Genomic DNA, 27947 nt, shown 5'->3' with positions numbered 1-27947 from the left:
TCCGCAAGTAACCAAAACAGCCAAAACCACAGCGATTGAGATCAAACATGATGTGATAAATCCAGTCCATTTACCGAACCATCCTTCAAGCCAGGTTGTGAATGGATCATTAATACCTTTTTACGCTAATTCATTCGATAGCGCAGTCAGTCCTTCCAAGGCTCTGGTCACGGTCCCTCCAGGAGCTGTATTGTTGGGGATAAAGGTACAACACATGCTACCAAACATTTTGCATACCCTCCTCTTTCAGCTAGGACCATATCTAAAGCCATTCGGTTTTGCCAGGCCATTAGAGATGTGGGGGCCAACTATTCTGCTAGGCCCTTCACAGCATCTCTAGTATAGTTTACAAATCGTTGTTGGTTATAATATATATATAATTAATCCAGTCAACATTTTTATTTATAGTCACCCACCAGAGAAGAGACACAAACCCGGCTGTCACCTGATTCCTGGCTTTAAACTCATCCGGCACCCCGCGAGGAACCCCAATCTCATCTATGTAGATCTGAGAGTCAAATGACCCCAAGGGAGAGGTGTCCCTACGATACTGTCGGTGACTCTTAGTCCACGGGTATTCTGACAGGATTCTCAGGGGCATAGCCAGCTGGACCATACGCAATCCCCTTGGGCATTGGCCGGTAGTCTAGCTCGCAGTTTCTTATCCCCAAACATCCACCAGACATCAGCTCTCTGAATGTCATGTCCAACCCAGTCACCGTTGTCCGTGTTAATCCTCTCCACACAGTAGTCATCAGGTAGTGACCCAAGATCCACCGCGCTACGGTTCCCTGGGAGTGCAAAACAAGTAAAGTTGCCCGGATAAGCGGTAACTGCTGGAGGTATCTGAGGTCTCTGTACTGGGGAAACAACAAACTCAATGTGTGACAAGTAGAATTTGCTTCAGGTTTATAGCTCTTATTATACAATTGCAATTGGAACTGTTGCTAAATGTGGTCTGGCTCCGGCACAAACTAAACCGTTTTCCTTTTTTAGAGTTTTAACCGCAACCATTCTAACCACTCATTTTTTTCTTGGTAGCCCCTCTCACTCAAGGTACCACATGCAGGGGGCGTGGCTTAGCGGCTGATGTAGGAGGACGTGTATGCCTTGAGCTCCGCCGGCCATCCGTGCTTACATCCTTCCAGGCTTATCCACAGCACTGTTTTTGGAGCCATAACGCTCAGATGCATACGGGGAGACAACCCGAACCACCGCGGCATGCACAGAGAACCCCGCCACTATGTCTAGACGCCATACCGGAGGGAAGGGACAGATGGACCCCTCAGGCCAAGATGGCGCCGGCACGAGGCGTGCTGCCAGGGATCATTATAAGGAGGCTGCACAGAAGCTCCTGTATGGGGGTAAAACATATAAGGATGCCTTGGCTGGCCAGCCCTTGCCCAGAGATACTTCTGGAAGTTCCCCAGAGGCAGATGATACAGTACCCTTGGAGGATGAGGACGGATTGTCAGCAGCATGGCGCGCAGTGAGTATCCCTAGAGATAATAACAGGCCTGAGACACAGATCACCATCTCTCCTGCATCTGAAGGAGAGCCTATGCTGAGGGACATATTTACTGCTGTTACATCTTGCAATCAGTCTATTGCTGCTCTCTCAGAGGATATCAAGGGGGTTAAAGCTGAAATCACTTTCGTTCGCCATGATATGCAAAAACTCAGAGAGAGGACATCTGCCCTGGAAGGCAGGCTGAGTACTGTAGAGTATAATCTGGCGCCCATGCAAAGGGACTTGAAATATAATTGCCATCTTACTGAACAACACGCTATATGACTTGATGAGATGGAAAAATCGCATGAGACGAAATAATATAAACGCCGGTTGACTTTATTGAGAACTGGTTAATCACCACATTTGGCAGAGACTCCCTCTCACCACTTTTTGCCATGGAACGTGCCCACCGGGTACCCTCTCGCCCCTTACCTCCGGGCAACCGCCCCAGACCCTTTTTGTTTAAACTACTTAATTACAGAGATAGAGACGCCATTCTTTCCAAAGCAAGGGGGCTGTCCGACAAAATGGAAATTGAGAACTCTAGGATTTCGCTGTTTCTGGACTTTTCGGCGGAGCTTCAGAAAAAGCGGGCGACATCTATTGACGTCAAGCGGAGACTTTGCGACCTTAACGTTCAATATGGTATGTTATACCCAGCCCGACTCCGTGTCACTGCTCTGGGCTTGACACACTTCTTTGACCGCCCCGCGGTGGCGGCACAGTGGCTGGACCAAGAAAATAACGCACTCAAGGCTGCAAAACAGCAAAGATCTCCTTCATCTTGATGGAACTTAAAGACAAGCTGACTGGACCTACATATACACAGGCCCGGTGGAGGGCAAAGGACTCTATTTCCGTAACTGACCCACCAGTGCTACATGTTGCTTGCGCATGTAAAACCCTATCTGTTATCTAGAAATTCTTTCTATGGGTGATTCTATGACCTTCCCCCCCAGAGTTCCTGTTGGGGGCTACTTCTATTTTGTTTCTCATGGTTGTGAGTCCTACTGACAACGTAGCGGAAGCTACCACAGTTTTATATTGGTTGACTGTTTTTTTTTTCTTTTTCTCTAATTTTTTTCTCCCTCAGATCCACACAGGACACTGACTCTCTACCCGAACATCTGCACCTGCATGTGCCACTTCTTTATGGCATTACTGTTCCTAACAAGAGAAAAGGGGAAATTTTTCTTTTTTTTCTGGGGGAACCTCAGGTATTGCGACTTGTAAGTCGCTAACAGCTACTATATACGAGTTATGTGTGTTTTCCTGCCCTAGTTTATTACATTCAAGCTGCCTCTGTTTATTTTTGTACTCTTTACCAATGCCGATGTAGTGTCATATTTTGCTGCCTATTACAGAATGCTACGGAAGTGACGTTGCCGCCAGAAATTGCGTACTGCGCATGCGCAAAGCGTTCCAAACACTCGCGCCGTGCGTTCCAACATAGTTTTGGCAATACAGTTCAGCGAAACCATCACATAATGTTATGGAAGTGATGTTACAGACAACACAAACACTGGGCCGTGCGCTACAACACTAATACTTCCCTTGTTACCTAGTATTGTTTTTTACCAACCATGCTGAGCTACGTGCTGTGTTAGGTTCTGCATTGCTGGGACTTGTAGTGCCTATCCTGAGATACATGCTTCAATGTTCAGTGTCCTCATCCTTATCCCCGAGCTTCAATGTTCAGTGTCCTCATCCCTATCCCCGAGCTTCAATGTTCAGTGTCCTCATCCCTAACCCCGAGCTTCAATGTTCAGTGTCCTCATCCTTATCCCCCTGCTTCAATGTTCAGTGTCCTCATCCCTATCCCCGAGCTTCAATGTTCAGTGTCCTCATCCTTATCCCCAAGCTTCAATGTTCAGTGTCCTCATCCCTATCCCCCTGCTTCAATGTTCAGTGTCCTCATCCCTATCCCCCTGCTTCAATGTTTATTGTCCTCATCCCTATCCCCCTGCTTCAATGTTTATTGTCCTCATCCCTATCCCCCTGCTTCAATGTTTATTGTCCTCATCCCTATCCCCCTGCTTCAATATTTATTGTCCTCATCCCTATCCCCCTGCTTCAATGTTTATTGTCCTCATCCCTATCCCCCTGCTTCAATGTTTATTGTCCTCATCCCTATCCCCCTGCTTCAATGTTCATTGTCCTCATCCCTATCCCCCTGCTTCAATGTTCATTGTCCTCATCTCTATCCCCCTGCTTCAATGTTCATTGTCCTCATCCTTATCCCTGTGCTTCAATGTTCAGTGTCCTCATCCTTATCCCCCTGCTTCAATGTTCAGTATCCTCATCCCTATCCCCCTGCTTCAATGTTCAGTGTCCTCATCCCTATCCCCGGGCTTCAATGTTCAGTGTCCTCATCCCTATCCCCGAGCTTCAATGTTCAGTGTCCTCATCTCTATCCCCGAGCTTCAATGTTCAGTGTCCTCATCCCTATCCCCCTGCTTCAATGTTCAGTGTCCTCATCCCTATCCCCCTGCTTCAATGTTTATTGTCCTCATCCCCGTGCTTCAATGTTCAGTGTCCTCATCCCTATGCTTCAATGTTCAGTGTCCTCATCCTTATCCCTGTGCTTCAATGTTCAGTGTCCTCATCCCTATCCCCCTGCTTCAATGTTCAGTGTCCTCATCCCTATCCCCCTGCTTCAATGTTTATTGTCCTCATCCTTATCCCCCTGCTTCAATGTTCAGTGTCATCATCCCTATCCCCCTGCTTCAATGTCCAGTGTCCTCATCCTTATCCCCCTGCTTCAATGTTCAGTGTCCTCATCCATATCTCTGAGCTTCAATGTTCAGTGTCCTCATCCTTATCCCCATGCTTCAATGTTCAGTGTCCTCATCCTTATCCCCATGCTTCAATGTTCAGTGTCCTCATCCCTATACCCGAGCTTCAATGTTCAGTGTCCTCATCCCTATCCCCGAGCTTCAATGTCCAGTGTCCTCATCCCTGTGCTTCAATGTTCAGTGTCCTCATCCCTATCCCCGAGCTTCAATGTTCAGTGTCCTCATCCTTATCCCCCTGCTTCAATGTTCAGTGTCCTCATCCTTATCCCCGTGCTTCAATGTTCAGTGTCCTCATCCCTATCCCTGTGCTTCAATGTCCAGTGTCCTCATCCCTATCCCTGTGCTTCAATGTTCAGTGTCCCCGTTTGCCGCTGAAGCCCAGACAGTCAGCCTGCTCTGCCCACACATAAAATGGCCGCCAAACATCGCCATGAGGTAGATATAAAAAAACCCCTGCAAAGCCACAGCGCTGCACCATTCCCAGCAGACCCTCACAGGCACCTTCCAGGGGCATACCATACAGGTCCCAGGACCACTGCCATTCAGCCAGCCCCTCCATGTCAGGCGAGAGCCCACAGAGAGCCCCTATATAGGCACACACACACACCGCTCAGCAGCCACATGCAGCATTCCCCCCAAAAGGGGGGAGGGAGGAAAGATAGGGGCAGGGGAGAGAAGGTAGGGAGGTGAGGGGGCCCCCGAATCGACCTCCCAGGGAATGCCCAGCTGCTCTGCCCCGTCAGAACAGGGAGAGCTGTGCTTACCAGTCCTGTAGAGCTGGGAGACATTCCATTGTAGATCTACTCCTGATCAGTACAGGGTAGCTACTGGCCTCGGCATACTGTGATGCAGACATCAGTAGCCTGGTCATATTTATGCCCCGGAGCTCACCGACCACCTCACGTGGGTCACTGCTCACGTGACTTCAAAGTGTCCCTTTGAAGTCACGTGAGCAGTGGCGCAACGTGTCAGGGAGGAGTCAGGTGTCATCACTTCCTGTCAGGGCCAAGACCAGGAAGTACTGTGTTCAGTGTGCTGTTTTACCTATACTTTTGATGTAAGCATATATATTTTTTTACCTATTAACCACTTGCCGACCGCCGCACGACGATGTACGTCCTATTTTTGAAGAGGGATATCTCGGTAACGGCAGCAGCTGCTGCCACAACCGAGATATCCATCTCTTCAGGCGGCGGTCGGCTGTACGATAACAGTGGTCTTCACGGCGGATTCGCAGTGAGATCACCGCTATCGGCGGCGGGAGAGGTGCCACCCCCCTCCCGCACCTTCCGCCACTTACCGGAGCCGTCGGTAGCGGCGGAGGCGATCTGGTCCTCTTCCTAGCTGGGCATAGAGACAAGTGAGGCTAAGATGGCCCCCACTCATCTCTATACCATAGGAGGGCGGAAGCAACGTCAAAACGTCACTTCCGCCCATACCTCTTAAAGGAATATTTTTTTAAATGTCAGATTTTTTTTTTTTTCTTTTTGCATTTTAGCCCAAATATGAGATCTGAGGACTTTTTGACCCCAGATCTCGTATTTAAGAGGACCTGTCATGCTTTTTTCTATTACAAGGGATGTTTACATTCCTTGTAATAGGAATAAAAGTGATCCATTTTTTTTAAAACAGTGTAAAAATAAATAAAATCAATTAAAATAAATAAGAAAAAAATTATTTTTTTAAAAACACCCCGTCATGACGAGCTTGCGCACTTAAGCGGGCGCATACACGAGTAGCGCCTGCATATGAAAACGGTGGTCTAACCACACATATGAGGTATCACCGCGATCGATAGAGCGAGAGCAATAATTCTAGCCCTAGAACTCCTCTGTAACGCAAAAAATGCAACCTGTAGAATTTTTTAAATGTCGCTTATGGAGATTTTTGAGGCTAAAAGTTTGACGCCATTCCACGAGCGGGCGCAATTTTGAAGTGTGACATGTTGGGTATCAATTTACTTGGCGTACCATTATCTTTCACAATATAAAAAAAATTGGGCTAATTTTACTGTTGTCTTATTTTTTTATTCAAAAAAGTGCATTTTTTCCAAAAAAAGTGCGCTTGTAAGATCGCTGCGCAAATACGGTGTAAAAAAAAGTATTTCAATGACCGCCATTTTATTCTCTAGAGTGTTAGAAAAAAACAATATAAAATGTTTGGGGGTTCTAAGTAATTTTCTAGCAAAAAAAAACTGTTTTAAACATGAAAACACCAAGTCTGAAAAAGAGGCCTGGTCCTTAAGTGGTTAAACTCGTCTTAAACTACTGCACAATGGAGATGCTTTTCTTCTTCACATGCCTTCAGCTCATCTGCTGAGTTTGAAGTTCCCCACTAGAGCTCCGTTGTGTGCTGTGACAATCGGAGGAAATTGATCAACTGCTGGCTTACCATTGCCTTCAGATTACAGGCTCCTTCTGACCTTAGGGGTCTCCTTTGGAGGTAGGAGGCTGGGGAAACGTGTGATACTCCAGATTGCTGCTGACTGGATTGGTGGAATCTGAAATCGATCACCTTCTAGACATGCACTTTACGTCTTCTATATGAACTGTTTGATGAAGATTCAGTACATTCATGTTTGCAGTTTACTGCACTGATTGGACTTTGCACCTTTTCCTTTTTTTACTTTGACTTTTATTTTGCATTTCATGCGATTTCTTGCACTATAGGGATTTTTTTGCATTTTATGTGTTTTTTATGTTATTTATGGTTTTGTGTGCACCTTTATGCACTTCATACCTTCCTTTTCCTATTGGATCCTTCTTGCACTTTATGTGAAGCGTTTGGCACTTTATGCAACTTTTTTCACTTTATGTGATTTTTTGGTTAATTGTTCCGTTTTGTGATTGCGATCCACTCCCATGCATTCTATATGATTGCTATCCACTCCTTGCACTTTATGTGAAGACTTTGTCATTTTATGCGATTTTTTTTTTTTTTTTTTTTACTTTATGTGATTTTTGGTTAATCGTTTTGCTTTGTGATTGCTATCCACTCCTATGCATTTTTAGAGCTATTGGTTACGTTTGATTATTATTGGTTTCTTTTATCATTTGGATTTAGTCAGTCTGGTGATGTTACACTGCTAATTTTTTTGTTTATTTTATTCAGCTTGACCACTCACTTTTCCTTACTGCAGTTATCGCCACATATTTATTTTTATTTGATTACCTGAACCAGTATAATGTCTCTCCATTGCTTCTCTCTCACTGGTGATTTCTGTCCTCCATTATTTCATTCAGTGATGAAGTGACATTCATGAGATAAAGTGGCAGTTATACTAATTCTGCTGCTAGTGTGAGATTAGGAGCGTGAAAGGAATTATAAGAGCATTCTCCCACAGAGGTCAGAGTGTAATATATATATAAAAAAATTTTTTTTATAAAACCAAAATAAAATTTAAATTCTTAATCTAGACAAAGCTTTGTTGTTGGTTTAGATATATTGGGGATGGTTCTAAGCACTGTGTCTTCCTTTACAGCTTTTTTCCTCAGAATAGATGAAGGTATTCCTCCTCTTCCAAGTCACCCTTTGTCCCCATCCCTTACCCACCTCCGAGCATTGCCCCTTGGTCTACTCCCTACTCACCTCCTAGTACCACCCTTTATAGAGGATACAAAATCAAGTATCATTGTAATTTGTAGGAATGTGTTAATGATAACAAGAAAAGCAGTACAATAGATCCCCTGAAGTCAGAAACAATAGACCCCAACAACAAAAATCCCCCATCAGCAACAGATCCCCCCAGACACAATAGATTCCCCCAACACTGGAGCCTCAGCAACAATATAGCCCCACAGCAACAATAGATCCCCAGCGGCCTGCATAAGTAGATTCCGCCCAACAACATAACACTCCCAGAAACAATAGACCCCCATACAATCAGGGCTGTCTTTAAAATAGATTGGACCATGTGCAAAATTTTTCTTGGGCCCCCCCCCATGCAATTTCCCTCTCCACCTACTCTGAGACATACAATAAATAGCAGCTAGACTTAAAATCAGTTTTCTGTATCAGATCAGGCAGCAATTGCGGTTGGTTGCCAGCAGTTACAGCATATCTTTACTGCTTACTGACTAGCTGTTAGAGGTTACAGCACACATTATGGATCACTGATTAGTTGCTAGAGGTTACAGCACATCACCTCCTCACAGCAGGGGAGCATGATATACATAGGAATGCCACCTTTATTTACATATCAATCCCGCCCGCCGCATTTGCTTAGTATTGTCGCTGCTATTTACATACGAATTCCAGTTATTTACATGTAAACACAGGGTCTGCAGGTGAGTCTGAGTGAATCTGCACACAACAATAAGGCAGAGCTGGGCAGCATTAGTACCAGAACTTCACACTGAGATATTGGGACACAGCACAGGAATAAAACAAGGGACAGGGGGATTTAAACCTGTTTAGTTGGCAAGTATGAGGCAGCTGTTTTGGGCCCCCCAACAATGACAAAGCCCAGGGCAGCTGCCCCTTTTGCCCTGCCTTAAAGACGGCCCTGTATACAACAATAGATCCCCCATCAAAATTACACAACAACAATAGATCTCCCAGCAGCCTGCATCAGTAGATTCCCCCGTTCAACAGTAGATCCCTACCAGGAACAATTGATACTCCAGCAACATAAGACCCCATGCAATAATATATCCCCCACCAGCAAAAAAAACCCAGCAACAATAGATCCCCCAGTAGCCAGCATCAATATACTCTCCAGTACACACTGCCATTTTATACATTTTTACATTTTTATACATTTTTAAAAAGCCCCGGTCTTCCTGTACAGAGATGCCCATCCCCCTCTCGGTGTCTGCAGTACAGAGTGAGGTGAAATCACCCCAATGGGGTCATAGAAAGCAATAAATACCTAAAACCGTTCTCATCCCTCCCTACCCAAAACTAAAGGAACAGCTTTAAGTCTCAATCCCCAATAACCCCCCACAGCTCTCACTAATACATTCAGCCACATCTCAATGTAGTAAATCCAAACTGTTTTTACACCATCAACACAAAATGGTTCCCTCGGTTATTTTCATATGAAGAACTTCCTTTAATTGAAGATGAACAAATACCTGACCTGGACTAGAGACGCTCATACATGGAATGATCAGATCTCTTTATATATAAACAATCTGATCTGAGAAGTCCTAATAGGTAGAATCACCATAAACTCCTATTTGTGTTCTGCCTCCTAACTTTCTGTGATGAGGAAGGACGGCTTTATAGACTCCCCTGTGTGTCTGTATTGTCATCGGTGTCCATAGTCTACGGGGCCACAAATGTCACACCAAACAAAGCGCCTGCTCCTTTATTCAAGTTACATAGAAGCCCATTACATAAATACAAGCCCTATAACCCATAATGGGATTCCTCTAGTAGTGCATTGTCACATAGGTGTGACTGGAGACTTCACAAAAACTGCATAAAGAGCCCCCTCCAGCCATGCACCATTTACATGAGCCACAAAGTATTAATACTCAAACATAAAATGATTGGTTACACCGGGGGGCTCCAAACATTTCCAAAGAGCCAGTTTACTGTCCTTCAGACTTTAGGGGGGCCAGATTGTGGCCAGTGAGGGTAAAAAATGTCCCGGGCCCAGCACCAATGAGAATAAACATGGCCTCAGTGTTGGTGGTCAGTAGGAGTAATGCCCCATCATTGGTATTGTGGGGAGGAAAAGTACCCCATTGTTGGTGTCAGTGGAAGGAATAGTGACTCACATCATTAGCAGGAATAGCTAGCAAAGGTCTGCAGTGTGGAGAGCACTGGGTTATACCAACAAGTTCTACTTTTCATCACGACTTTCCATTTTTATACTATTTTTTAAAAATGTGGACATGTAAATGTTGTATGGAATGTTTAGTGCTCTATTACATATGTGATTGGTAAATCATACATTAGAGGTGTACATCAGACCACATAGAGGACACATTGAGGAGGAAAGGAGGAGCGAGGAGATAAATCTGGCCAGAGACAAATGGAAATTTGATCTGGATTATCAGCGATCACTCAAATTTCCATCAGTGTGTGGACTGTCCAGTTAGACAGAATGTGATCGTTTGATCGTCTTCTGTCAAACAAGTAGAAGGTTTGTTGATGGATGTACAGTCAGTGGGGAGTCTCGCTGTCAGAATACGATGTCCTGTGTGGATGGAGGAATCCGTCATTCCACGTACACACAACCGGACTTTCCGGCAGAAAAGGTCCGACGGTCTTCCCAACGCAGTTCCGACCAAACGGACTTGTCCACACACCAAAGTCCGTTCATTTTTTAACCTGATGATGTATGACAGGACTAGAAAAGGAAGTTCAATAGTCAGTAGCCAATAGCTTCCCTTGTGTCGTATTTGGTCCATCAGACCAGCACACAGACAAAATGGTTTTCCCCGATAGAAATTTAGTCCGTCGGACAGATGTGAAACATGTTCTATTTATAGGTCCGTTGGAATTTAAGAAAAATATCCAATGAAGCCCACACACCATCGTAACATCTGACGGAATTATTCTGTTGGACCTTTTCTGGCGGAAAGTCTGGTCGTGTGTACGCCGCATTAGTTGTCTCTTATTCTGTCCGCTGGCTGAATAAAAGAACAGGCCCGTCTATGGCCGGCTTTAGTCCCATATGAAGGACCGCTGGAAGCTCTGCATTTGTCACCTATTATTAGTACAGTGTTTGTATAGTAGTGTGTGCAGCACTGATAGAGATTATAACTCATACATGGCATAACACAGAAACTGTACTGTACTCACCGGAATGGACTCCTATGACAGCCAGACAGAGGAGTGGGATCACAAAGAACACCATTCTCTTCTTTGTAGGAAGACAAACTATTCTGTCACCTCACCCACTTCTATTTATATTCCGTGCAGAAGGAGGCGTGGACTCTGTACACAGGACACTGCTGATTGGATGATAATTATCTCCTATCCAATAGAAAAATTCATACACAGATGAGATCACCAGTTGCTAGGCAGTGGCAGTGTGAAAAGGTTGTCTAGTGGAGGAATAGAATGGGAGAAAGTGAAAGTAAAATGCTGGGATGTCAGACAAACATGATGACAGAGGAGCTCAGGGCGGGGAATTCCACATCCTGAGCCATGATCACTGAGCAGAGAGATGTGATTGGTTGGCACAGGAACTGAAGCCTTGTTACTGGTGGCCATTTTGTCATTCGCAGTTCAGAATAGAAAAGATGATTTTTTTCCCTCATTATCATAACATATACAGACGCCTGAAACCCAACTCCACACACTTCTTTTTGAAGTACTGGATAGAGAAGGAAGTCAGGTTTAGGTTAGAATTACTCTCTGTGAGGTTGATTTACTAAAGACAAATATATTGTGTACTAGAAGTGCACTGCAAGTGAAGGGGCTCTAGATCTGAGGGGAAGCTCTGCTGATTTCTATCATCCAATCATGTGCAAGCAAAAATGCAGTTTTTTATTTTCTTTGCATGTTCCCCTCATATCTAGAGGACCTGTATTAGCAATGCACAGAACATTTACCTTTAGTAAACCAACCCCTGTGTCTTCAGGTGGACATGAAGTAAAATCTCCTGTCCTCCATGGAACTTGTCACCCCTCTATTACTTCCTGTATCTCAGATATGAAGGATAACTTCCCACACATGTGTGTCGGTGTTGAATTATAAATCTTGATAACTTGCTGCACATTCCCTGACAAGTTGTACACTTGCAGAGCACTTGAGGCACAAGTTCTAGTTGACACTTTTCAAATTTGTAGCAAATTTGCATAGCAAGTCTCTAGCAAAGTTTCAGTGGTGAGTAGGGTTGCCCCCTGTCCGGGATTCACCCGGACAGTACGGGTTTTGAATCACATGTCCAGAATTCAGTTCACCTGAGCCCCGGACACAGTGTTCAGACCCAGCTGAGGAGACTCCTATTATTACTCTGTAATGGGTCTCCCATCCAGATGTCTCCCTCCCCTGCCTGCACTGTCTGGTGCTCTGGCCGAGTCACCGGCGCTGTTTTAGTTTTGCGGTGCCGTGTGACACATTGCAGGGTGGCTGTGAGGAGGAGAAACATGCCAATGTCTACTCCATGCAGACACACAGCCCCGAGCTCTTCCCCTCTGCAAGCCGAGCATGTGACCTGTCTGGAGTGTGACAGACACAGAGCCTGCCGTGCGAGCCGGGGACACCGACCGCTGGGCAAGTGCAGAGCTGAGGGCCCTTCATTTCCTCCTATTTAAGTCTTTACTTACTCTCCAGTGTGGGACTTGTCATGCTGGTCTTTCTAGGAACATGTTCCAGGGACATGGCCAGTGTTGCCAACCTACCAGAATAAAATTCACTGACACAAAGCTCAAAATTTAGTTCTTACTGGTATTTTCTAAAAGTTACAAAATTACGGTTTGCAGTGCAAATTTCAGTACTTAAGCTATAAAATGTACAATATGCAGTTAGCAATGTAGTTTAACCGGTTCCTGACCGGCGCACTCCGATATATGCATCGGCAGAATGGCGCGGCTGTACGTCCCTTTGATTTTGCCGCCGTGCCATCCCGTGTGTGCCTGCTGCGAGCTCTGTGAGCAGGATCACGGGTCCCGTGGACTCGATATTTGTGGGTCCCGCAGACTCGATATCTGCGGGGATGCCGCGATCATCTCACAGAGAGGAAGAACAGGGAGATGCTCATATAAACAAGCATCTCCCCGTTCTGCCTAGTGACACTGTCAATGATCATAGCTCCCTGTGATCGGGAGCAGTGATCAGTGATGTGTCACACGTAGCCATGCCCCCCCCCCTAGTTACAACCACTGCCTAGGACACACTTAACCCCTACAGCGGCACCTAGTGTTAACCCCTTCACTGCCAGTCACAGTAATCAATGCAATTTTAATCGCACTGATCGCTGTATAAATGTGAATGGTCCCAAAATCACGCCAGAATTGTCCGACGTATACGCCAAAATGTCGCAGTCACAATAAAAATTGCTGATCGCTGCCATTACTAGGAAAAAAATAAACTATTAATAAAAATGGCATAAATCTATCCACTAACTTTTGCACAAACCAATCAAAAAAATATGTAGAATACGTATTGGCCTAAACTGAATAAAAAAATGTTTTTTTATATATTTTTTGGGTTTATATATTATAGCAAAAAACAAAAAATATTGTTTTTTTTCCCAAATTGTCGCTCTTTTTTTGTTTATAGCACAAAAAATAAAAACAGCAGAGGTGATCAAATACCACCAAAAGAAAGCTTTATTTGTAGGAAAAAAAGGACATCAATTTTGTTTGAGAGCCTCGTCGCACGACCGTTCAATCTTCAGTTAAAGCGACGCAGTGCCAAATCGCAAAAAGTGCTCTGGTCTTTGGCCAGCCAAATGGTTCGGGGCTTAAGTGATTAAGATAGATATTAAGTGAAAAAACAAACAAAACAAACAAACATATTTCTTATGTTATTTATGATATAGTAAGGGTGGGTTATTATAACCAGGACAGCCATCAGAAATTTGTGGGCCCCTTACACAACTTTAGACCTGGGCTTGCCCACGGGCCATCCTACTGAATCCGCACACCGGCCACCTCACCTTTTCACAATCAGCCCCCCTGCAATCCTGTATATATGTCATCTCCCAAACCTGTAAATATGTCAGCCCCCACACACACACACACACACACACCTGTATATATGCCAGCCCCAGGGCCGTCTTTAAGGCAGGGCAAAAGGGGAAGCTGCCCTGGGCCCTGTCATTGTTGTGGGGTCCAAAGCAGCTGCCTCATACTTGCCAACTATCCCAGCTTAAATTCCCTTGTGCCTTGAAGTTTTAGCCCTGTGCTGTGTCCCGATATCTCAATGTGAAGTGCTGGTACTAATGCTGCTCCCCTCTGCCCTATTGTTGTGTACAGATTACTTACCGGCAGACCCTTTGTTTACATGTAAATAACTGGCATTTATATGTAAATAGCGGTGGCATTACTAAGAAAATAGCTGTGAGCGGTGGCATTCCTATGTATATCATGCTTCCCTGCAGTAAGGAGATGATGTGCTGTAACCTCTATCAACCAAACAGTGAGCAGTATTGCTGTATAGTAATCTCTAGCAACCAATTAACAAGCAGAAATTATTTGATGTAACCTCTAGCAACTAATCAGTGAGCCGTAATGTGTGCTGTAACCTCTAACAACCGTCAGTAAGCAGTAATGATAGCTGTAACCACTGGCAACCAATTGCAATTGCTGCCTGATCTGATACAGTAACTGATTTTAAGTCTAGCTGCTATTTATTGTATGTCTCAAAGCAGGTGGAGAGTGAAATTGCATGGGGGGGGCAAGAAATTTTTTGCCCAGGGTCCAAACGATATTAACCACCTCAATACAGTGCAGTTACACCCCCTTCCTGACCAGACCAATTTTCAGCTTTCAGCGCTCTCACATTTTGAATGACAATTACTCAGTCATCCAACACTGTATCCATATGAAACTTGCGTCCTTTTTTCCACACAAATAGAGCTTTCTTTTAGTGGTATTTAATCACTAGTGGGTTTTTTATTTTTTGTGCTATAAATAAAATAAAACATAAATTTTGTGAAAAAAATGCCTTTTTCTTAGTTTCTGTCATAAATTTTTGCTAATAATATTTTTTCTTCATAAATTTTGGCCAAAATTTATACTGCTACATATCTTTGGTAAAAATAACCCACATTAGTATATATTGTTTGGTCTTTGTGAAAGTTATAGAGTCTACAAACTATGGTGCCAATCACTGAAAATTCATCACTTCTGATCAGGCCTTCAGTACATCAGGTGTACCTCATTTCTTGAGACACTAACAAGTCAGGAAAGTACAAATACCCCCCAAATGACCCCTTTTTACAAAGTAGACATCCCAAGGTATTAAGTAAGTAGCATGGAGAGTTTTTTTAAGTTGTCATTTTTTCCCACAATTCTTTGCAAAATGAAGATTTTTTTTTTTTTTTTTTTTTTTTTACTAAATTGTCATATTATCAGGTTATTTCTCACACACAGCATATGCATACAACAAACTACACCCCAAAATACATTCTGCTACTTATCCCGAGTACGGCGATACCACATGTGTGAGACTTTTACACAGCCTGGTCACATACAGAGCACCAACATTGATGTAGTACCTTCAGACGTTCTACGAGCAAAAATGATGCATCTCATTTCTCAACCACCTATTACAATTTTGAAGTCCCTGGAGTACCAGGACAATGGAATTTCCCATAAAATTACACCATTTTGGAAAGCAAACACCCCAACGTATAATCTGTGAGGCATAATGAGTCTTTTGAATGGTTAATTTTTTTCCAGAAGTCTTTGGAATACCGTATATACTCGAGTATAGGCCGACCCGAATATAAGCAGAGGCCCCCAATTTACCCCCAAAAAAACTGGCAAACTTATTGACTCGTGTATAAGCCGAGGGTGAGACATGCCTGTCCATCCCTGTGTGTGTGTCCGTCCCTGTGTGTCCGTCCATCCCTGTGTGTCCGTCCATCCCTGTGTGTGTGTGTGTCCATCCATCCATCCATCCCTGTGTGTGTGTGTGTCCATCCATCCATCCATCCCTGTGTGTGTGTGTGTGTCCATCCATCCATCCATCCCTGTGTGTGTGTGTCTCCATCCATCCATCCATCCCTGTGTGTGTGTGTCTCCATCCATCCATCCATCCCTGTGTGTGTGTGTCTCCATCCATCCATCCATCCCTGTGTGTGTGTGTCTCCATCCATCCATCCATCCCTGTGTGTGTGTGTCTCCATCCATCCATCCCTGTGTGTGTGTGTCCATGTGTGTGTGTGTGTGTGTGTGTGTGTGTGTCCAGCCTACCTGTGTCCCGAGCCTGTGTCCCGAGCCTCCGTCCCGTGCCTTGCCTCCTTGCCTCCGTCCCGTGCCGTGCCTTGCCTCCTTGCCTCCGTCCCGTGCCGTGCCTTGCCTCCTTGCCTCCGTCCCGTGTCGTGCCTTGCCTCCGTCCCGTCCCGTGCCGTGCCTTGCCTTGCCTCCGTCCCGTGCCTTGCCAGGATCGCCGCTCTTCGTCGGCGCCTCGGCGGCCATTCTAAAATTCAAAAGCCGCGCCTCCGCCTTCGCCTGTGATAGGCGGAACACTGAATTTCCCAGCAGCCTGTGTTCCGCCTATCACGGACATCGTCTCATCCTCGTACTACGGACGAGGATGAGACGATGTCCGTGATAGGCGGAACACAGGCTGCTGGGAAATTCAGTGTTCCGCCTATCACAGGCGGAGGCGGAGGCGCGGCTTTCGAATTGTAGTATGTCCGCCGTCTGTCTGCTCGATACGCTGATCGAGCAGTCAGACGGCGATGACTCGAGTATAAGCCGAGGGGGGCACTTTCAGCCTCAAAAAAGAGGCTGAAAATCTCGGCTTATACTCGAGTATATACGGTATGTGGAAAAAAATTAAAACGCATTTTTTTTACACAAAATTGTCAATTTATAAGATATTTCTAACACATAGCATGTATATAGCAAAAATTACACCCCAAAATACATTCTGCTATTCTTCCCGAGTATGGCGATACTACATGTGTAGGACTTTTACACAGCCTGGCCACATACAGAGCATTAACATTGATGTAGAACCTTCAGACGTTCTACGAGCAAAAATTACGCATCTCATTTCTCAACCACCTATTATACTTTTGAAGGCCCTGGAGTACCAGCACAATGGAATTTCCCATAAAATTACCCCATTTTGGAAAGCAAACACCACAACGTATAATCTGTGAGGCATAATGAGTCTTTTGAACGGTTCATTTTTTTCCAGAAGTTTTTGGAATATGTGGAAAAAAATTAAAATGCATTTTTTTTTACACAAAATTGTCAATTTATAAGATATTTCTACCACATAGCATGTATATAGCAAAAATTACACCCCAAAATACATTCTGCTACTCCTCCCGAGTATGGCGATACCACATGTGTAGGACTTTTACACAGCCTGGCCACATAGAGAGGCCGAACATTGAAGTAGTACGTTCAGGCGTTCTAGGAGCATAAATGACACATCTCATTTCATTCCTACCCATCACACTTTTGAAGGTCCTGGAGCACCAGGACAGTGAAATTACCCACAAAATGACCCCATTTTGGAAAGTAAACACCCCAAAGTATATTCTATGAGACATGGGCTGTAAATAGGTACTCGGGTACTCTGATGGGCTGGAGATAGGTACTCGGGTACTCTGATGGCCTGGTGACAGGTACTCGGGTACTCTGATGGCCTGGTGACAGGTACTCGGGTACTCTGATGGCCTGGTGACAGGTACTCGGGTACTCTGATGGCCTGGTGACAGGTACTCGGGTACTCTGATGGCCTGGTGACAGGTACTCGGGTACTCTGATGGCCTGGTGACAGGTACTCGGGTACTCTGATGGCCTGGGGACAAGTACTCAGGTACTCTGATGGCCTGGTGACAAGTACTCAGGTACTCTGATGGCCTGGTGACAGGTACTCTGATGGTTTGGTGACTGGTATTTGGGTACTCTGAAGGGCGGTGACAGGTACTCATATGGACTGTGACAGGTACTCGGGTACTCAGATGAACTGTGACAGGTACTCGGGTACTCAGATGGACTGTGACAGGTACTCTGGTACACAGATGGACTGGAACAGGTACTCGGGTACTCAGATGGGCTGTGACAGGTACTCGGGTACCCTGAAGGACTGTGACAGGTACTCGGTACTCTAATGGGCTGTGACAGGTACTCGGGTACCCTGATGGGCCGTGACAGGTACTCGGGTACCCTGATGGGCCGTGACAGGTACTCGGGTACCCTGATGGGCCGTGACAGGTACTCGGGTACCCTGATGGGCCGTGACAGGTACTCGGGTACCCTGATGGGCCGTGACAGGTACTGGGTACTCTGATGGGCCGGGACAGGTACTCGGGTACTCTGATGGGCTGGGACAGGTACTCGGGTACTCTGATGGGCTGGGACAGTTACTCGGGTACTCAGATGGGCTGGGACAGTTACTCGGGTACTCAGATGGGCTGGGACAGGTACTCGGGTACTCAGATGGGCTGGGACAGGTACTCGGGTACTCTGATGGGCTGGGACAGGTACTCGGGTACTCTGATGGGCTGGGACAGGTACTCAGGTACGCTGATGGGCTGGGACAGTTACTCGGGTACTCTGATGGGCTATGACAGGTACTCAAATACTCTGATGGACTGTGACAGGTACTCGGATGGACTGTGATTGACAGGTACTATGAGGGGTGGTGACAGGCCCTCTTTAATGGGGGGGGCAATCAGTATGATTGGTGTACACTGTATGCGGTAACGAGATGTTACCGCAATCTCCTCCTCACACACAATCGGTGTGTGAGGAGGAGAACCCGGTAACATCCCGTTACCGCGGTTTGTTTACATTTTAGTGATCGGCTGTGAAAGGATCACAGCCGATCACGTGGGTAAACAGCCGGCCAATGGCTGTTTACCAGCGTCGGTGACGAGCAGTGTTCCCGGGGAACACGCCGCCACCGACGTGCACGCGCAGCGCGCTCGCGCGCATGCGCCGTGCACGTTCGGGGTGTGACCATCTGTGATCGGCCGTGACTTCATCACGGCCGATCACGTGGTAAACAGCCATAACGAATGGCTGTTCACCCCCTTCGGTGGCGAGCGGTGTCTCCGTGACACGCCGCCACTGAAGAAACAGCGATGCGCGCGCGCGCGCGATCACGAGCATTCCCTGTTTAAACGGGAGGCCGTCATATGACGGCCTCCTGCCACAATAGGTGCGCTGCCTGGCCGTCATTTGACGGCCGGTGGTCAGCTACTAGTTAAAGATGGCCCTGGCCAGCCCCCTCCCACACACACCTGTATATATGCCAGCCACCCTTCCACACAAACCTGTATATATGTCAGCCCCTCACATACACAAACCTGTAAACACATAAGGTTCTGGCCCCTCCCTTTCCCTCACAGCCCCTACCTGTAAATAAGGCCTACCTGGTCCCAGCTCGTTTCACAAAGCTGACATGTTGCTGAGAAGCTCAGTACAAATCACACGAGGGGTGTACATACACATAGTAGCCAGAGGTGGCAGTAATGAGCTCAATGTCTGAGCTCAGTGACATGAGAACTGCAGAAGCTGTGAAATTGTTTCTGTAATGCACAGCAAGGCTCCCCTCCACATGTCCGTCCGTCTTCTGGCCCCGGGGCCCCTTACAGTTGTGATGGCTGTAGCCCCTGATGATAACTGATTATAACCCATCAGATTTTGTCATGTATGTCCAACTGGAGAGATTTCCCCTTAATTTCTGTTCCATAACCACCACAGAAAGTGAGCAGAAATCCCTGGTAGCCACCAGGATCACCATAATTTATGTCCCCAATTCTAAAGACTTCCTGTCTCCATTGCTCCATCCCTCCTTCACCCCCTTTCCCATCTCCATCCCCCTTCACCTCCTCTCCCGTCTCCATTCCTTCACCTCCTCTCCCGTCTCCATCCTCCTTCACCTCCTCTCCCGTCTCCATTCCTCCTTCACCTTCCCATCTCCATCCCTCCTACACCTCCCATCTCCATCCCTCCTACACCTCCCATCTCCATCCCTCCTACACCTCCCGTCTCCATCCCTCCTACACCTCCCGTCTCCACCCCGTCTCCATCCCTCCTACACCTCCCGTCTCCACCCCGTCTCCATCCCTCCTACACCTCCCGTCTCCATCCCTTCTTCACCTGTCGTCACCATCCCTCCATCACCTCCCGTCTCCATCCCTCCTTCACCTCCCGTCTCTATCCCTCCTTCATCCCCTTTCCTATTTCTATCCCTCCTTCACCTTCTCTCCCGTCTCCATCCCTCCTTTACCTCCTCTCCCATCTCCATCCCTCCATTACCTCCTCTCCCATCTCCATCCCTCCTTTACCTCCTCTCCCATCTCCATCCCTCCTTTACCTCCTCTCCCATCTCCATTCCTCCTTTACCTCCTCTCCCATCTCCATCTCTCCTTCATCTCCTCTCCCACCTCCATCCCTCCTTCACCTCCCATCTCCCAGCCTACTTCACCTCCTCTCCCGTCTCCATCCTCCTTCACCTCCTCTCCCGTCTCCATCCCTCCTTCACCTCCTCTCCCGTCTCCTTTCCTCCACTTCCTCTCCCATCTCCATCTCTCCTTCACCTCCTCTCCCGTCTCCATCCCTCCTTCACCTCCTCTCCCGTCTCCATCCCTCCTTCACCTCCTCTCCCGTCTCCATTCCTCCCCTTCCTCTCCCATCTCCATCCCTCCTACACCTCCCGTCTCTATCCTTCCTTACCCCCTTTCCTGTTTCTATCCCTCCTTCACCTTCTCTCCCATCTCCATCCCTCCTTCACCTCCTCTCCCGTCTCCATCCTCTGTTGCAGATCCCTCCAAGCTCTTCACCCTCCATCACTTCCATCCGTCTGTTACTCTCTCCCTCCCTTCTTTCATATTTCCATTACTCCATCCTTTTATCTCTTGCTCCATCCCTCCATAATACTGTCCATCCAACAGCCCTTGTGCCTTATATCCCTCCACCATCCTCCATCACTTTCATCCCTCTATTATTCTGTCTATCCCTCTATCTTTCCATAACTCCATCCTTTGCTCCATTACTCCTTTTCTCTGTCTCGCTCACATCCCTCCATGCCTTGCTCTATACCATCATCCATCTCTCTGTCATCAAATCTATAAATAGGGCTCTTTCACACATATATGTCAGTTTTCCCGGACTCCACTTGCTCAGCAGGGATCGTTCCGTTCATCCCCGCTGAGCCGCCGGATGACAGGTCTGTCTCCGCTCACTGTGCAGGGACGGACCTGTCAGAGCCCCGATCTCCTCTATGGGGGATCGGATGAAAACGGTCAGCTGGATCACCATCATTCTGGATTTAGCGGATCGGATGTCACGTATATATGTCACCGCTGACATCCATCACTCCATAGAGGTGCATGGAGCGTCCGTTCAGGTCCACCTGAAAAACTGACAGGCTGACCTAAACGGTCCACTTGTGTGAAAGGGGCCCAACTCACTCCTCGCTGTTTCCATCTCTCTGTCCATCCACCTTCCTCCTCACTCCACTACTCTGTCTTTCCATTATAAAACAAATAAAAATACTCCAATGAGCTTCCACACCAAATTTTCTCCCTACTTAAAAAATAAATAAAAATATGAATAATAAACACCCTAAGACCATCAAGCAGAATAAATAATCAAATATATAATGATCATACATTTTATAGACAACACACTATACAACATCAGCACTTTTTATCTACAAAATCAGACTGATCTGTGATATTGCTACTGCCTCCCCTCTCCTGACATGCTGGCAGGGGTGGGCTGGGCTGGGGGACAGAGTGGCAATTTCCCCCCAGGCTGCTCTGATTCCCTGTAAAAGTGCCGCTATGCGGCCAGCTCAGAAATGCGCATGTGCAGTTTCTGGACCCGGGCAAGTGCTACTGCTTGGGCAGCTCCAGCGGGGGGTGAACAGGGCTGGATCCTGAACTAGCGGCCAAATTGCAGTGATCCCTCCATAATCTCCATTCCATGCTGCAGCTGCGATGTGTCCTGTGACAGGGACATTGGCTGCACCTGGTGTGTGTGTGTCCCTGTACCCGCCCACACTCAATGCAGCCGTGTGCTGTGTAAAGGGGATATGCGGGTGGGAAACTTTAAAGTCGGCAGCCACAAAGTCCCATCCTAAACATGAAGACACTGACTGAGCCAGTGAGCCTCCTGCTGGGACTGCATTGTGCAAGTGAGTGAGCTGTGCAGACTCCCCCCTCCTCTCTCTCACTCGGCCTTATCATTTAACCTCTTGCCTGCCAGGCACTTTCACCCCCTTCCTGCTCAGGACAATTCACAGCTTTCAGTGCTCTCACATTAAACCCAGGTTCTCATTGGAGTGATTTGGCATGCAATTGGTGCAACGATTCCACTTGCAGTGTCAAACCGATTCCCAAAAGTAGTTTCTGTACTACTTGTGACAACTTCGGAATGCGATTTCAATAGACATTTGTATAGGAACACGCACAGATGTCTCTGAAATCGCACCCCAAAGTCGGGATTGACATGTGGATATGAAATCGTTCATCTGTACTCGCTTGATTTCATTCCCGATGTTAGTGTGAACCTGGGCTCTGAATGATAATAGCGCTGTAAATCGACACTGTACTCATATTACATTGTTGTCCTTTTTTCACACAAATTGAGTTTTCATTTTGGTATTTAATCACCACTGGGGGGTTTAGTTTTTGCTAAAATATGAAAAAAGCCCAAATTAAAATAAAAATGAAATACATTGTCTTGAAAAGTATTCATACCCCTTGACATTCCCCACATTTTATCATGTTACAACCAAAAATGTAAATGTAGTTTATGTGATAGACCAACACAAAGTGTCACATAATTGTGAAGTGGAAGGAAAATGATAAATGATACAAATAAATATGTGAAAAGTGTGGGAGGGCATTTGTATGGCGACCCGTTTACTCTGATACCCCTAACTAAAATCTAGTGGAACCAATTGCCTTCAGAAGTCACATAATTTGTAAATAGAGTCCACCTGTGTGTAATGTAATCTCCGTATAAATACAGCTGTTCTGTGAAGCCCTCAGAGGTTTGTTAGAGAACCTTAGTGAACAAACACAAGCAACATGAAAGTCAAGGAACACACCAGACAGGTCAGGGATAAAGTTGTGGAGAAGTATAAAGCAGGGTTAGGTTATATAAAAATCTCCCAAGCTTTGAACATCTCACGGAGCTCTGTTCAATACATCGTCGGAAAATGGAAAGAGTATGGCACAACTGCATACCTACCAAGACATGGCCGTCCACCTAAACTGACTGGCCGGGCAAGGAGAGCAATAATCAGAGAAGGAGCAAAGAGGCCCATGGTAAATCTAAAGGAGCTGCAGAGATCCACAGCTCAAGTGGGAGAATCTGTCCACAGGAAGACTATTAGTCGTACTCTCCACAAATCTAATAATAAAAACAGTGTAGCGCTTCAATAATAATAAGTGTAATCAACACAAATTAAAAAAAATAACAGAACAAAAAATCGCACAGAACCAGATGCCTGAAAGTAAAAGTCCAACATAAGGCACTCATTCCACTATGTTGATGGCATAGGAGTGGCCAAACCGTCACATGGAAGGAGAATGGTGTGCTAGACGAATATGTTCATGCAGGTAGACTTGATTGTAACAATAGTAGATAAATACTTCTTACCGGAACAGTTGGACTCACGCAATCATATGACGGCTGAGTCTAGAAGGCTTGGGGTCACAGTCAAGGACCAAGGAGTGTGAAGAGAGAGGTCAGTTGAGCTGGTGATGGAGCTCCAGGCGGTTGTAGGCTCAAAGATGGGTCCTTTCAGATGGAACATCAAAGGTCGAAGTGGTCAAGCTCAAACGCAGCCCGTTGGACCAATACTCCAGCCTCCCCCGAATGGGGAGGGGGGTGTTTGTGAGGTTTTAAACCAAAACCATGGAAAGAAGGGAAAAGAAAAAAAGGCTCCACATGGTGCGGGTCAAACGATATAAAAACGTTGGTTTATTGAAGTCAAAAGGTAACAAATGACTTTAGTGATCACATAAAAAAAACAAAATGAACTTAAAAGCAATGTGGGGTACCAACAGCTCGCCCGACGCGTTTCGACATATGTGTCTTCAACTGGGGCATGTCATATATGTCACATATGTCGAAACGCGTCGGGCGAGCTGTTGGTACCCCACATTGCTTTTAAGTTCATTTTGTTTTTTTTATGTGATCACTAAAGTCATTTGTTACCTTTTGACTTCAATAAACCAACGTTTTTATATCGTTTGACCCGCACCATGTGGAGCCTTTTTTTCTTTTCCCTTCTTTCCATGGTTTTGGTTTAAAACCTCACAAACACCCCCCTCCCCATTCGGGGGAGGCTGGAGTATTGGTCCAACGGGCTGCGTTTGAGCTTGACCACTTCGACCTTTGATGTTCCATCTGAAAGGACCCATCTTTGAGCCTACAACCGCCTGGAGCTCCATCACCAGCTCAACTGACCTCTCTCTTCACACTCCTTGGTCCTTGACTGTGACCCCAAGCCTTCTAGACTCAGCCGTCATATGATTGCGTGAGTCCAACTGTTCCGGTAAGAAGTATTTATCTACTATTGTTACAATCAAGTCTACCTGCATGAACATATTCGTCTAGCACACCATTCTCCTTCCATGTGACGGTTTGGCCACTCCTATGCCATCAACATAGTGGAATGAGTGCCTTATGTTGGACTTTTACTTTCAGGCATCTGGTTCTGTGCGATTTTTTGTTCTGTTATTTTTTTTAATTTGTGTTGATTACACTTATTATTATTGAAGCGCTACACTGTTTTTATTATTCCATCTGTTGAACTTTGTTTGTTTTTAGTGTTGGCGGCTGTTTTGGCTGTTGTGGCCATTTTTTACAAACCATAGCGCAGTGTTTTCCCCTTTTCTATCTCTCCACAAATCTGCCCTTTATGGAAGATTGGCAAGAAGATGTGGAAGAAGGTGATCTGGTCAGATGAGACCAAAATTCAACTTTTTGGCCTAAATGCAAAACGCTATGTGTGGGGAAAAACTAACACTGCACATCACCCTGAACACACCATTCCCACCGTGAAACATGGTGGTGGCAGCATCGTGGTGGGGATGGTTTTCTTCAGTAGGGACAGGGAAGCTGGTCAGAGTTGATAGGAAGATGGATGGAGACAAATACAGGGCAATCTTAGAAGAAAACCTGTTAGAGTCTGCAAAAGACTTGAGACTGGGGCAGAGGTTGTCAGGGAATTATTAGACCAGACTGTGTGGACTGCACAGAGGAAACCCAGAACGAATGTGCGTGAAAATAACAAGTGTTTATTATAAATAAAGGAAAGTGAAAACATACAGTGCACAAACAACCACAGCAGCAAGAAATATATATACAATAAATAGGAACTACCGGAGACGTTAATGAAAGCCAGGCCGAGGTCATACACCGGGGAGTCAGTCGATGGGTAAGGACGGATGGATGGGCTCAGGATTGGAAAGGGACAGGTCAGGTAAATACAGGGTACAGGGTTCAGGTTCAGGTTCAGGTTCAGGTTCCAGCGGTCAGGGCACTTGCAGAGAGAGATACCAAGGCAAAGCATGTTAGCGCTTGCCGGGTATATATAAGACTGATGATTACCCTCACGTAACAGCTGATCGGAGCAGATGCTGTCTGCTCCACACTGCCGGAGTACACCCGCTGGTGAGCGCCGGTACTACAGTCCAGGGATCAAATAGTGCCACCAAGAGGTAGGTCCTCTTATTACAGGCCCTGGGTGTTAGAAGACACCCGTTGGTGGACACTGGTACTGCAATCCAAAAGATCAACAGCGCCACCAACAGGTGGACCTTTTCATGACAGTACCCCCCCTCAAAGGAGCGGCCTCCGGACGCTCCAACCAGGTGTAATTGTGCCAGGTTAATGGCCTCAAACCACACCATGGATGAGGGCACGTCAAGCTGGGTACCGGGCACGTCAGGGCAGACAGCGGGCACGTCAGGGCAGACAGCGGGCACATCAGACTGGGAGGCAGAGACATCAGGCTTGCAAGCAGAAACATCAGGCTGGCAAGCTGGAACATCAGGCTGGCAAGCTGGAACATCAGGCTGGCAAGCTGGAACATCAGGCTGGCAAGCTGGAACATCAGGCTGGCAAGCTGGAACATCAGGCTGGCAAGCTGGAACATCAGGCTGGGAAGCAAAGACATCAGGCTGGGAAGCAAAGACATCAGGCTGGGAAGCAAAGACATCAGGCTGGAAAGCTGGAACATCAGGCTGGAAAGCTGGAACATCAGGCTGGAAAGCTGGAACATCAGGCTGGAAAGCTGGAACATCAGGCTGGAAAGCTGGAACATCAGGCTGGCAAGCAAAGACATCAGGCTGGCAAGCAAGGACATCAGGCTGGCAAGCAAGGACATCAGGCTGGCAAGCAAGGACATCAGGCTGGCAAGCAAGGACATCAGGCTGGCAAGCAAGGACATCAGGCTGACAAGCAAGGACATCAGGCTGGCAAGCAAGGACATCAGGCTGGCAAGCTGGAACATCAGGCTGGCAAGCTGGAGCATCATGCTGGCAAACTGGAGCATCAGGCTGGCAAGCTGGAGCATCAGGCTGGCAAGCTGGAACATCAGGTTGGCAAGCTGGAGCATTAGGCTGGCAAGCTGGAACATCAGACTGGAAGGCATCAGACTGGAAGGCCGGGACATCAGACTGCAAGGCATCAGACTGGAAGGCCGGGACATCAGACTGCAAGGCATCAGACTGGAAGGCCGGGACATCAGACTGCAAGGCATCAGACTGGAAGGCCGGGACATCAGACTGCAAGGCATCAGACTGGAAGGCCGGGACATCAGACTGCAAGGCATCAGACTGGAAGGCCGGGACATCAGACTGCAAGGCATCAGACTGGAAGGCCGGGACATCAGACTGCAAAGCATCAGACTGGAAGGCCAAGACATCAGACTGCAAAGCATCAGACTGCAAGGCCGAGACATCAGACTGCAAGACATCAGACTGGAAGGCCGGGACATTAGACTGCAAGACATCAGGCTGCAAGGCCGGGACATCAGACTGCAAGACATCAGACTGGAAGGCCGGGACATCAGGCTGCAAGGCATCAGGCTGCAAGGCCGGGACATCAGGCTGCAAGGCATCAGGCTGCAAGACATCAGACTGGAAGGCCAGGACATCAGGCTGCAAGGCCGGGACATCAGGCTGCAAGGCGTCAGGCTGCAAGGCCGGGACATCAGGCTGCAAGGCGTCAGGCTGCAAGGCCGGGACATCAGGCTGCAAGGCGTCAGGCTGGAAGGCCGGGACATCAGGCTGGAGGGCGTCAGGCTGGAAGGCCGGGACATCAGGCTGGAGGGCGTCAGGCTGGAAGGCCGGGACATCAGGCTGGAGGGCGTCAGGCTGGAAGGCCGGGACATCAGGCTGGAGGGCGTCAGGCTGGAAGGCCGGGACATCAGGCTGGAAGGCGTCAGGCTGGAAGGCCGGGACATCAGGCTGGAAGTCCGGGACATCAGGCTGGAGGGCGTCAGGCTGGAAGTCCGGGACATCAGGCTGGAGGGCGTCAGGCTGGAAGTCCGGGACATCAGGCTGGAGGGCGTCAGGCTGGAAGGCCGGGACATCAGGCTGGAGGGCGTCAGGCTGGAAGGCCGGGACATCAGGCTGGAGGGCGTCAGGCTGGAAGGCCGGGACATCAGGCTGGAGGGCGTCAGGCTGGAAGGCCGGGACATCAGGCTGGAGGGCGTCAGGCTGGAAGGCCGGGACATCAGGCTGGAGGGCGTCAGGCTGGAAGGCCGGGACATCAGGCTGGAGGGCGTCAGGCTGGAAGGCCGGGACATCAGGCTGGAGGGCGTCAGGCTGGAAGGCCGGGACATCAGGCTGGAAGGCGTCAGGCTGGAAGGCCGGGACATCAGGCTGGAAGTCCGGGACATCAGGCTGGAGGGCGTCAGGCTGGAAGTCCGGGACATCAGGCTGGAGGGCGTCAGGCTGGAAGTCCGGGACATCAGGCTGGAGGGCGTCAGGCTGGAAGGCCGGGACATCAGGCTGGAGGGCGTCAGGCTGGAAGGCCGGGACATCAGGCTGGAGGGCGTCAGGCTGGAAG

General features: G+C 47.4%; 1 protein-coding gene across 4 annotated transcripts in view; it reads right to left on the bottom strand.

Annotated features, from left to right (window-relative positions):
- Window positions 1-27947, bottom strand: part of LOC143984105 (class I histocompatibility antigen, F10 alpha chain-like) — a 907941-nt gene that overhangs the window by 179369 nt on the left and 700625 nt on the right. The window contains exon 1 of one of the 4 annotated variants that reach the window (XM_077484428.1): window positions 11065-11216. The exons of the other annotated variants lie outside the window; for them this stretch is intronic. Coding sequence (XP_077340554.1) covers window positions 11065-11119 — 55 coding nt within the window. The 5' untranslated portion in view covers window positions 11120-11216. Of the gene's footprint in view, window positions 1-11064; window positions 11217-27947 lie in introns of those variants that run through there. 4 annotated transcript variants of the gene reach the window in all.

The sequence above is a fragment of the Lithobates pipiens genome, unplaced genomic scaffold (assembly GCF_037356315.1).
Source record: "Lithobates pipiens isolate NorthernLeopardFrog02 unplaced genomic scaffold, aLitPip1_a1.2 Scaffold_1, whole genome shotgun sequence".
NCBI classification, from domain to species: domain Eukaryota; kingdom Metazoa; phylum Chordata; class Amphibia; order Anura; family Ranidae; genus Lithobates; species Lithobates pipiens.
This window is presented reverse-complemented; position numbering and strand designations above follow the sequence as displayed.